General features: G+C 43.0%; 1 protein-coding gene across 1 annotated transcript in view; it reads left to right on the top strand.

The window, feature by feature from the left end:
* Window positions 1-6,427: 6,427 nt before the first annotated feature.
* The window catches only part of LOC311054863 (uncharacterized protein), a 43,504-nt gene continuing 36,640 nt past the window's right edge, over window positions 6,428-13,291 (top strand). Inside the window, exons 1-3 of the mRNA XM_084070860.1 lie at window positions 6,428-6,510; window positions 10,608-10,769; window positions 11,802-12,106. Coding sequence (XP_083926986.1) covers window positions 10,652-10,769; window positions 11,802-12,106 — 423 coding nt within the window. The 5' untranslated portion in view covers window positions 6,428-6,510; window positions 10,608-10,651. The remainder of the gene's footprint in view (window positions 6,511-10,607; window positions 10,770-11,801; window positions 12,107-13,291) is intronic.

The following is a 13,291-nucleotide window of genomic DNA, read 5'->3' as shown; positions in this document are numbered from 1 at the left end:
TTATAGGGCTCTGGTCTAGTGTCATAACTCTCTTATAGGGCTCTGGTCTAGTGTCATAACTCTCTTATAGGGCTCTGGTCTAGTGTCATAACTCTCTTATAGGGCTCTGGCCTGACGGAGACCTGTGCTCCGAGGAGCACATTTTTCTTTATTTTTTATTTTATTAATATTGTATTGTACATACATTGTTTTGATTGTTTTGTTCCACTTTTGCTTTGGCAATGTAAACGTATGTTTTCTCATGCCATGCTCCTTTGAATTGAATTTAAATTGAGACAGACAGACAGACAGACAGACAGACAGACAGCTCCATTCTGAACACAGTGTTGCATAGTCTGATTATAAGTGATAAGTGATTATAAGCTTGTTTTCCTGTAAAACGGCTTGTAAATATTGGCGGTTGGTTGCGTTTTGTTGGCCTTGTTTCTAAAATAAAGCGTAGTTGCTTATTTAGGCTTGTTTCTATTTAACCACTTTAACCCTACATATGTCTGCTATTTGAAAAATAGCTTACGAGAGAGAGAGAGAGAGAGAGAGAGAGAGAGAGAGAGAGAGAGAGAGAGAGAGAGAGAGAGAGAGAGAGAGAGAGAGAGAGAGAGAGAGAGAGAGAGAGAGAGAGAGAGAGAGAGAGAGAGAGAGAGAGAGAGAGAGAGAGAGAAATCAGAACCGCCACTAAACTAAACCAAATAATAAGGAAACTAAAAGAAAACGTGAGAAACAACAACCCTAAACCAGAGCTAAATACAATGTAATTTGTCCCTGAACACAGAAAACACACAATACTACCTGAGCTCTAGAAGCTGTAAATGAATGGCTAAGTGTTGTGACTGTGAGCTTGTAGATCAGCTAGCCGTTTATAGGGTTAAAGTGGTTATACTGTTTGCGAGAGAGAGAGAGAGTATTTAATAATTAGCCTATCATGGTTGTGTTAATTGAGGAAATACAGGAGACTGAAATATTGATAGAAGTTTATCTTTAATCAAATCATGTGTGCCTTCAGACCTTATGCTGTATGTCTGACCATAGACCTACTTATGTATGTCTGCTGCCCTCTGGTGCCTGTTTCCAGTACAACTTTAAACTCCATTCAATTCACACACTAACACAAAAGGTGTGTGTGTGTGTGTGTGTGTGTGTGTGTGTGTGCGTGTGTGTGTGTGTGTGTGTGTGTGTGTGTGCGTGTGCGTGTGCGTGTGTGTGTGTGTGTGTGTGGGGGGGGGGGGGGGGGGGGTACTTAACATAGCATCACAGTCATTTTAACCACTTTATCCATTTATATGTTGGCTGTTGAAAAATAGCATTTGATCTACAATAGCATTCCCGTTATGCAGATGTAATAGTTCTATTGTACATCCTCTACCATACACATTGATTCAATAATATTTAGTTTATTATAAAATAAGTTGAGGAGAGTATGATAACAGAGAGTATAATAGAGTATAATAGAGTATAATATAATAACTGAACTTCTTTGTTTTTTGTATTTTTTTCCCTGTTCAGCTGTTGGCGAGGCGAGCAGTAACAACAACACACCAGACGATGGCGCCACACTCTCTAAGTAAGTGAAGTTCATTAGTTTGGCATGAAATTAAATAAGAAATATTGACATAAAAACAGACACAACTTTTAATCACATCATTCAAAAAAAACAAGATTAAAGATTCTTCATTATTCCATGATATTTATACAAGCATGAGAGAGTGAAACTCTTGGGTTTGGGCTCCTTGACATTGTCATGAGGACATCGATACAATACATCTTAAAATATTAGCTTTTACATAATAAATCAATAAAGTCCTTTATGATAGAAGCCCAGTCCAAACCCTGTTCTTGTGTCAGAAGCTGTATTGATGGCATTCCTTTTGTTTATAGACAGAGAAAAGTGGCAGAGGTGGAGCTGGGGGGGAGAGAGAATAAAAAACTAAAGATAAACATATTTACTCAAAGCAGGGCCGGTGCCAGGCAATTTGGCGCCCAAGGCAATATTTTTCCTGGCGCCCCCCCTCCCCGCCGCGCCACCGTTTTCTGCCACAGCGCCACCTAGAGCCTGCAAAAACACAAAAACATTTTTTTTTTAACTGTCCCGACATCAGTGTCTCTGCTGTCCCCGACATACGTTAAGGCTACAGACCCCCATTTAATGGCATTTCTATCTCTTGGACCCCAATTTCTATTGTAAAATCTATGTTAATTTTACTCTGAGAGTGTACAAATGGAACCAAATGGACCCGTTAGGGTCCATTTGGTTCCATTTGTACACTCTCAGAGTTACAGACCCATAAGGGTCCATTTGGTGCCTAATCTATCTTTTAGCTGGGGACCCCCTGGAACTCCCTCAAGGACCCCCACTTTGACAACCTCTACTCTACTAAAAAAAAAAAATTTTTTTTTTTGTCGGCGCCCCCCCCCTAGTGGCGCCCTAGGCAACTGCCAACTCTGCCTAATAGGGCGCGCCGGCCCTGACTCAAAGCATATCCATCCATACAGTATTCTGTACATGAAGTGTTAGACCGATTGAAAACACACATCCTTAACCCATTAAGACCGGGAACGCATCTGTGTCATTTTAGATGTATTTGGCAATTTGAAAATGTGTGCAAATCTTATGAGCTTGTAGATCTTATGAGCTTGTAGATCTGCTATCCCAAATAATAACACAAATACACACGAAAGAGGGCGCATCCGCACGCAGCCACCGGCAGTGAGAGTAGTACGTTTTGATGCTTGTGTGTTTTTCCGTAGCACTTTTTTTCTGAATGTAGCCTTTTACTTTCATATTTGTATTTTCTATTCTATACTTGCACTAGATGCGCCCAGGTTTCTGTTTATGCTATGGTGTTTCATGTCTGTTGTTGTCCTGTACTGTTTGTATGTTTTAAACCACTACCTCTTGCTGTAAACCTAATTGCCCTCTTGGGACATTAATAAAGACCTTGAACCTTGAACCAAATAAGTGTATTGAATAAACAAGATCCAATAAAACAAGAGCTCGTACAAATAATTGACAACAAGTCAAGGCTAAGAGGAACGGCAGTGTTTCCTGAAGAGGTGGGTTTTCAGCACTGATGTCGGGACATCAGTGTCTCTGCTGTCCCGACATCAGTGTCTCTGCTGTCCCGACATCAGTGTCTCTGCTGTCCCGACATCAGTGACTCTGCTGTCCCGACATCAGTGACTCTGCTGTCCCGACATCAGTGTCTCTGCTGTCCCGACATCAGTGACTCTGCTGTCCCGACATCAGTGTCTCTGCTGTCCCGACATCAGTGTCTCTGCTGTCCCGACATCAGTGACTCTGCTGTCCCGACATCAGTGTCTCTGCTGTCCCGACATCAGTGTCTCTGCTGTCCCGACATCAGTGTCTCTGCTGTCCCGACATCAGCGTCTCTGCTGTCCCGACATCAGTGTCTCTGCTGTCCCGACATCAGCGTCTCTGCTGTCCCGACATCAGCGTCTCTGCTGTCCCGACATCAGCGTCTCTGCTGTCCCGACATCAGCGTCTCTGCTGTCCCGACATCAGCGTCTCTGCTGTCCCGACATCAGTGACTCTGCTGTCCCGACATCAGCGTCTCTGCTGTCCCGACATCAGTGACTCTGCTGTCCCGACATCAGTGTCTCTGCTGTCCCGACATCAGTGTCTCTGCTGTCCCGACATCAGCGTCTCTGCTGTCCCGACATCAGCGTCTCTGCTGTCCCGACATCAGTGTCTCTGCTGTCCCGACATCAGTGTCTCTGCTGTCCCGATATCAGTGACTCTGCTGTCCCGACATCAGTGTCTCTGCTGTCCCGACATCAGTGTCTCTGCTGTCCCGACATCAGTGTCTCTGCTGTCCCGACATCAGTGTCTCTGCTGTCCCGACATCAGCGTCTCTGCTGTCCCGACATCATTTACTCTGCTGTCCCGACATCAGTGTCTCTGCTGTCCCGACATCAGTGTCTCTGCTGTCCCGACATCAGCGTCTCTGCTGTCCCGACATCAGCGTCTCTGCTGTCCCGACATCAGCGTCTCTGCTGTCCCGACATCAGTGTCTCTGCTGTCCCGACATCATTTACTCTGCTGTCCTGACATCAGTGACTCTGCTGTCCTGACATCAGTGACTCTGCTGTCCTGACATCAGTGTCTCTGCTGTCCCGACATCAGTGTCTCTGCTGTCCCGACATCAGTGACTCTGCTGTCCTGACATCAGTGGGGAGTTCATTCCACCACTCTGGGGCCAGAACAGAAAAAAAGCTGTGACCGTGTAGGTCAACAGGAGGCAACGAGTAGAAAACAAGGAGTTTTGAGAGGAGAGGAGAGAGGAGCTGAGGAGGACACTGGTGTGCACCTCCTGCCTAATGGACGGAGGTCAAAGGTCGGGCGGTATCAGCTGTCTGCACTGGACAAATGGCTCATTCATCCATTCTGTTGAGCTCAGGTGTTCACCAGCATACTGTACAGTATTGTACTCCAGTGGTTCTCAAACTTTTTCATGTCAAGGACCCCCAAACTGAGACTTATTAGCCCGCAGACCCCCATTTGAAAAGACATGCCAGAGACCCCCATAAGAGAAGATTCTTTCTTTTCTTTTCTCTCAACCATTTGAATTTCAAGGACCCCCAGTTTGACATGTATTAGGCTACGGACCCCCATTTAATGGCATTTATATCTCTTGGACCCCAATTTATATTGTAAAATCTATGTTAATTAAACTCTGAGAGTGTACAAATGGAACCAAAAGGACCCGTTAGGGTCCATTTGGTTCCATTTGTACACTCTCAGAGTTACAGACCCATAAGGGTCCATTTGGTGCCTAATCTATCTTTTAGCTGGGGACCCCCTGGAACTCCCTCAAGGACCCCCACTTTGACAACCTCTACTCTACTCTGCTGTTTTGATGTAGTTTTTATGACGTTTTTGTTTAGTCTCATCAGTGTAAAAAGGTGGTTGTTTGACTGCAGCTCATGTTGTTTACTATGATCCTATAGTTTAATTGTCACAGATCTGCATAATGACTTTAGAGTTTTAAACTATACGTTGTGAATAGAAGCCGTTCTGGGAGGCAGTTAATGCAGTTCCTATCTGTCAATAACCAATGAATTGATCACTAGTTTCACCTGAGAGAACACACACACACACACACACACACACACACACACACACACACACACACACACACACACACACACACACACACACACACACACACACACACACACACACACACACACACACACACACACACACACACACACACAGTAAATACATAAACAGCAAATGTGTCTTCACTTATCTGTAAGGATGACTTGGCACAAGGTGTGTGTGTGTGTGTGTGTGTGTGTGTGTGTGTGTGTGTGTGTGTGTGTGTGTGTGTGTGTGTGTGTGTGTGTGTGTGTGTGTGTGTGTGTGTGTGTGTGTGTGTGTGTGTGTGTGTGTGTGTGTGTGTGTTGTGTGTGTTTCCTGGAGATAAGGTCCCTCAAAGCCCCCCCATGTAACAGGTGGGAGTAAACATACTCCAGTGACTGTGTGTGAGAGAGAGAGAGAGAGAGAGAGAGAGAGAGAGAGAGAGAGAGAGAGAGAGAGAGAGAGAGAGAGAGAGAGAGAGAGAGAGAGAGAGAGAGAGAGAGAGAGAGAGAGAGAGAGAGAGAGAGAGAGAGAGAGAGAGAGAGAGAGAGAGAGAGAGAGAGAGAGACACGTGGTCAACGTGTCACATTGGGGGCAGCGTTGGTGTCAGTGTGATTTATCCTGTAGTTTCATAATGTTCTGGTCAGTGGAGTGACTGAATGCAGCAACACCTTGTTATTGAAACAAGCTTTACTACAAATACATGTGCCATGCCTTAAAATCGTGTCTGTGTGTGCAATGCATGCACTTGCACAACTTTGCAAACTCAAAAAACGACATTCTATACATAGAATGCATATGATATAAGTCTCACCCCGGTTGAACTCTGACACTGCTCCTTGATGTGTGTGTGTGTGTGTGTGAGCGAATGCTTGGCTTTGGCTATTCTAAAATAGCAGATCTACAAGCTCACAAAGCGCTGCGGCTCGGCGTGTTTCGGGTGAGCTTGTAGCTCGGCTATGTTGGGTTTCAAGGGGTTAAAACTGGCATTCATAGAATGCTGGTAATACAGTGTGTGTGTGTGTGTGTGTGTGTGTGTGTGTGTCCGTATTCATGACACCGTCACACTTCTACCTACACTGTCTGTCCCTCTGACACACACACACACACACACACACACACACACACACACACACACACACACACACACACACACACACACACACACACACACACAGTAGTAGTAGTAAGTTACGTAAGTGCAGTAAAAGCACTTCATGCAAAGTCGTCTCTAGCAGAGGGGCGGGGTGTGTGAGAGTGTGTCGTGGTTTGTTTGTGTGTGTGTGTGTGTGTGTGTGTGTGTGTGGGGGGGGGGGGGTAGTTCTGGCAGCTACTGATAGAAGCAGAGTGTGTGTCAGACTGCAGATCAGCTTCACATCAACACAGAAAGGACAGCCTGCGTGTCACAACAGGTAAACACACACTGATCCTACACAATAATGTTTCATACACATATGTGTGTGTAGATATAGCACAGCTTCTCCTCTTCAGCATTCTATGTTTAGTGTTAGTTTTACTATGAGTTGTACTTTGTATTGAAGGAATGTTAAGTTCTGTCTTATCTCTTGTTGTTGTGCTCTTTTATCTCTCTCTTAATGCTGACTCTGTGTAGAGCGTTGGTTCTCAAAGTGGGGTCCGGGGACCCCCAGGGGTACTTGAGGGGGTTCCAGCTAAATGATAGACAGGAACCAAATGGACCCTTATGGGTCTGTAACTCTGAGAGTGTACAAATGGAACCAAATGGACCTGTTAGGGTCCATTTGGTTCCATTTGTACACTCTCAGAGTTACAGACCAACATTGATTCTACCATATGAATTGGGGTCCCAGAGATATAAATGCCATTAAATGGGGGTCCGTAGCCCTAATGCATGTCAAACTGGGGGTCCTTGAAATCAAAGTGGTTGAGAAACGCTGCTAGAGCCGTAAAAAATCTTCTCTCATGGGGGGTCCCTGGCATATCTTTTCAAATGGGGGTCCGCGGGCTAATAAGTGTCAATTTGGGGGTCCTTGACATGAAAAAGTTTGAGAACCACTGGTGTAGAAGATGTGCTTTTGAAGAATGTCCTTTGCATTCATTCCTACAAATAGTCTCTGGAATGTTGAATAAACAAAACCTAGTACAGCATGAAGGTCACATGTTAAACCACATCATACTTCTAGATGTGTAAATGTTGTTTGCAACTTGATGTTGATGTTTGCTACTGCTGCTCAGTGGTGGAGAAAGTACTCACATATATTTCACTTAAGTAAAAGTATCAATTATGCTATGTAGAAATACTTATTGAGATGTAGTGGAGTAGAAGTAAAAGTATTGAAAGCTGGAAATACTCCAGTAAAGTAAAAAAAAACATACATTAACCACTTCAGCCCTATATACATTTTAGGCCATTTGAAAATAGCAGATCTACAAGCTCACAATGCGTCGCGATGCGACGCATTGTGAGCTTGTAGATCTGCTGTTTTCAAGAGATTTGTATACATTTTATACATGTGAAAACTTGTGAAACTGGACATTCAACATAATGAGTATTTTTGATGACACAATACTTTTGTACTTTTACTCAAGTAAATTTTTAATTCCGGACTTTTACTTGGAACAGAGTATTTCTTCATTGTAGTATTGATACTTACTTTTACTTAAGTAAAACATTTGAGTACTTTTTCCATCGCTGCCTTTCATACCTGCATATGGCTGTATGCATAGTGGCAAATAGACCTGATTCTCGGTCTTATCACGTCATTGATATTAGGTCTTATCAATGAATCTATATCAAGGGAAGCGGCACTATTTAAACCTGTTAATATAATTATCATATAAGAGTGTAGAAAAAGTAACAGATCCATTTTGGTTACATGTGTACACTCTGGATTACAAATGGATGAGGGTCCATTTGGTTACATGTGTACACTACTACAGTATGTGAACACATGGCATACAGGATGCACGTTAAACTTTGAGCCCCACACTTCAAGATAAAAGACTTGGATTGTTCCCAAACAATAGAATACGAGTACACACACACACACACACACACACACACACACACACACACACACACACACACACACACACACACACACACACACACACACACACACACACACACACAGTAAAACGCTCTGGTCAGCGATCATACTGATTCTCGATAAGAATAAATCATTAAGAATAGCAACAATATTGAGCTTGTAGATCTGCTATTTTAAAAGGATTTTTATACATTTGAAAACTTGTGAAATGAGACATTCTGCATAATGAGTAGCTTTTACTTTTGGCACTTTTAAGTATATGTTGATGCCAATACAAATTTTGAATATCGAACTTGTACTTAACAGACTATTTCTACAATAGGGTATTGATACTTTTAGTTGAGTAAAATATATGAGTACTTCTTCCATCACTGGTATTGTACAGTTAAGTAAAATAAATGTACTGTGTTATATACTTTGTTACTGTCCACCTCTGCATTAACTGTGTCAATTAAAACATAAATAAATACATACATATTATATCTAAAAACATTTAGATTTCATAGCAGCTGAAAAAAACAACACCATTATTTTGTGTCTCACTCTGAACACATTGCTGTCTGGGTCCTACAGTTCCCAGAATCCATTGCAAATGCTTGGTTCTCGAACTGTTCTAGTGGCCTCTTGTGGCGGGAGGAGAGAATGGCTGTAGTTTTATAGATTCTGATTGGCTGCATGGCCGTTGTTTATTTTTTGATAGAGAACTCATATCGATTGATTGATCGAAAACTTGAGCTACTTGTTACTTTGTATATTTTGATTATTATTAAAACATTTACCACTTCAGCCCTATTTAAATTTGGCTATTCATGTTGTGAACTTTTAGATCTGCTATTTTCAAATAGCCAAAGTTTGAATAGGGCTGAAGTGGTACATTTTTTAATAATAATAAAAATCTACAAAGTAACTAGTAACTTAAGTTTTCAAATAATTGTAGGGGAGTAAAAATACAACATTTGCCTCTGAGATGTAGTGGAGAAGAAGTAAAAGTATTGAAATCTGGAAATACTGCAGAAAAGTAACAGTGCTTCAGTAAATGTACTTAGTTACTTTACACCACTGAACGTGACGAATAAGAGATGCAGTGAAAGAGAGTTCCTCGAAAGAGAGTGCCTCTCTGAAGCAGATTGTTTTTTAATCTGACCATAAACTTCAGTAAGGCCTGTTTGGATGTCAACAAAACGCCAACTAAAGCCTTGCTCTCTGTTCAGTAACAGTTGTGCTAGTCAAGGGTTTTGATCTAATTTGGTTTAACTCTTTACACAGTTTGTCACACTTTCTGCTCTTCTCAGTAAAAGGAGTAGATCTAAAGCTTAGAGACAGATGGCGATGTGTTTAACACATTCTGCTTGTAATCTAATCATGTTCTCACATGAATATACTTTATGACTGGTTATTGGCATGATGCTGTCTTACTTTTACCAAGTTAACCCAACTTAAAGGGACTTTATAACTCCTCCGGACTGGGTCGACTGTGTTGTCTCTGTACTTGGATCGTTCTTTTTCTGTCTTTGCTAAAAATCGCCGATCTACAAGCTCAAAAGAGCGTGTAGATCTGCAATTTCTTTGTTCTAATTGTCTCCCCGGAATATGGATGCTGGGGTTGTAGTGGATAGAAAGACACCCAAAGACATTTTTTCTTTTGGCGTGAAAATGAAAAGTGAATGTTTCTGCCTATAGTTGGATCAGAGCATGGCCCTTTTGTGTTACCATGGTAACCACGCATCCTTGTATGTTAAGTCTTTTTTATTAATGTTAACCCATTCAATCCGGGAACGATTTCTTTGGCTATTCAAAAATAGCAGATCTACAAGCTCATGGCGTGGCACAGAGTGCCGTGCTATGTAGCCTGGTTCCAGACGAATCTGCCTTTGCAAAATTGCATGCACTTTAGCCCTCGGCAGATTAGGTCTGGCCCCCCTCCATAGAGAATTTATTTCTCTCCCGCAGAGGTTGTGCGGGACCAACCAGGGCCCAGTATTCAAATGTGGGTGGGCTTATCAACCAGGAAGCACTGCTCTGATTGGTTCGTACAAGGAAGCACTGCTCTGGTTGGTTTAAGTCTAACCAATAGAGTCCGTTTGGATCTTTTTGTAACCGCCCCTTGGAAAAAAATCTATCGTTGATAGGGACCAGACTAATATCCACGCAGTGTGTCGTGTGATATTGTCTGGCTACGCGAGGCTACGTGCTATGAGCTTGTAGATCTGCTATTTTTTTGAAAGATCGTGAACATTTGTGCAAATCTTTAAATATATATATTTTTTTCAAAGTGAACATTTATTTTACAACATATTTTGACATGGGGGTCCGCGGCCAAATACATATCATTTTGGCGGGTCCTTGACATGAAGAAAGTTTGAGAACCACTGATAGTACAGCAACATAAAGTGTTTCAGAAAACTGTTAGGATTTAGAAGACATTTGTAGAATCGTCCTCAGGGTCTTATGGTTAAATAATGAGTTATATGTTCTTCCAGGCGATCAGGGGGTTAAATGTGTCACGGTCATCGAGGTCATCATCATGTCTCAGACGTCAGGGGAAGAGGAGACCGATGAGGAGGTGTCACAGACCTCACAGAGTTCACAGAGCTCTCAGAGCTCACAGACCACGGACGCCACCACTCCCACTGCAGCTGGAGGTCAGTGCTTCGACAGAAACCTCTCATGATTGATTGATTGATTGATTGATGTACGTCGTTTAGAGAGACATGGAAACAGTACATGGAAGTACAGTTAACAATACAAGGTCCTCTAAACTGGATCGCTCATAAAAGCACAACGGCTTGTTTCAAATGGGATCAAATCATGATGACATTTAAGAAAGCAGACAGATATACACTACTACAGGGCCGAGTGATGCAACTCTGATGATGCAGAGGCCCACTATATTTCCACACTCACTCCAGAGCGTCACATTGCATATGGTTGTTGTCGGGCAGAAACCTCTTAACTCCGTATTTTATCTTTTTTGTAAATGAATGCACAATCACACAAAAGTAGCAAAAATAGCAGATCTACAAGCTCAAAACGTGTCGCGCTGCGACGCGTTTTGAGCTTGTAGATCTGCTATTTTTGGGACTTTTGAATTGGCATCCTAAAAAGTAACATTTTTATTTAATTTCAAATGCATTTAGTTATGTTATCTTTATAAACGTAAATACGAATACATTGGACATAAAAAAAGACAATATTATTGTAATACTAGTCGTTAAGCGACTAATACAGACTGAAGTCATTAATGTTCACTAATGCTCCTGATAAAATGGTGGATTTTTTTCCTACTCAGTCTGTGTCTCATAGGAGGGCTGTGGACACTTCAGAAACCCGCCTACCAGTGACATCATCGTTAGGAAGGTTTCTTTTTTCCTTCAATATTTTGATTTTTTTATTTCGATTTTTATTAAAGTAATGATGGAAGAACAATGTCTTCCATCATAGCATGCTAACTTTCCAAGAATACAAAGCCTGTAGTTTCTATTAGCTTGGATTCCCCATCGATGATGTCACTGGTAGATGGGTTTCTGAAGTGTACACAGACTGAGTAGACAAAAATGGTGCCGTATTATCATGAGCATTAGTGAGGACCAGTTATATGAAGACAGGTTGAAAATGGGTGAAGTCGTCCTTTAACCCTGTCTTCTACTACTGTACGTCCTTGTTCCACCACTAAGGTCCGCTCAGCACCAGGATGCAGGCAGAACCCGGGCCCACCGGGCCCACCGGGCCCACCCTGGTGGTCAGCTCCTCCTCAGAGGAGTCAGACGCCGGCGGTCCTATGAGGAGACCCCCCCCCGGCCAGAGGGAACAGGAAGAGGAACAGGAACAGGAAGAGGAAGTGGAGACGCGGGCGGTGGCCACCTCCCCCGACGGACGCTTCCTGAAGTTCAACGTGGAGATCGGTCAGGGTTCCTTCAAGACCGTCTACAAGGGTCTGGATACTGAGACCACCGTGGAGGTGGCCTGGTGTGAACTACAGGTGACTAGAACACACACACACACACACACACACACACACACACACACACACACACACACACACACACACACACACACACACACACACACACACACACACACACACACCTGGCAGTGGCTCAGGGGTAGAGTGCCCGGCAGAATGAAGTCCGGAGTTGGATCCCGGGCTCCCTCAGAGTTAGTGTGGAAGTGTCCTTGAGCAAGGCACTGAACCCCTAGTTGCTCCTGATGAGCAGGTTGGTGTCTTGTATGAAAGCTCATTGACAGCTGCAGTGGTTCAGTGGGCAGATTGATTGAAGCCACTAGATTTGGGTACTTTGTATCCATTATGATTTGACAGGCAAGTTATGACAAGTTAACCTATTATGGTCTGTATCAGCTGTGAGAGAGATACTGGTGTGGGGAGGTAGGGGGGTTGATGGGGGCTGGAGGGCCTGTGTTGACCACCCCACAGTAGGACCCAGTGTTGGCTTGTTACGCCACTGATAGAAATGCATGGCTGGCTCGCCTGGCAGGCAGGCAGTCAGGGCCCTGTGTTCATGGCCTCTTAACCCTGTTAATGAACCTGTTCATTCAGCAGGCGATACTTTTCTTCTCTTGTCATCACCTCATCATCATCGTCATCATCATTAGGTCTTATGATCCGCTTGCTAAACTAACCACCATGCTAAATGGTTTATCTCCCTCTGCTTTTAAATCTGTGCTAATCTGAAGACTCTCCTCTTCAGACCAGTGTTGATTTTGTCGACTAAAGCGATGAACGAAAAATGTGCGTCGACTGCCTTTTTTCACTGACGAAAACGAAATAAAAAACTAAACTATGACGACTTAAGCTGAGACTAAATATATTGACAATTTCGACAAGGAATAAAAAGTAGAAGTACTGTAGTAGTAGGGAGGAACTGGTTGTGAAGAGATCCAGTAGAACTAAGAGACAAGTCATTTTATGTTTGGTTGCGCTCGGGTGTTCCACTCTGAAAATAGCAGATCTACAAGCTCAGCAGATCTGAGCTTGTAGATCGGCTATTTTCAGCATGCAACCAAGTGTAAAATCAGCCACTACGACGCATTGTGCGCTTGTAGATCTGCTATTTTCAAAAGATTGTTATACATTTTGAAAACTTGCGAAACGGGACATTCTGCACAATGAGTACTTTCTACTTTCGGTACTTTAAGTCATTGGTTC

This window comes from Gymnoscopelus microlampas, assembly GCF_963454915.1.
Source record: "Gymnoscopelus microlampas genome assembly, chromosome: 11".
Lineage (NCBI taxonomy): Eukaryota > Metazoa > Chordata > Actinopteri > Myctophiformes > Myctophidae > Gymnoscopelus > Gymnoscopelus microlampas.
Note: the sequence above shows the minus strand (reverse complement) of the source record. Positions and strands in the feature narration are given on the sequence as shown.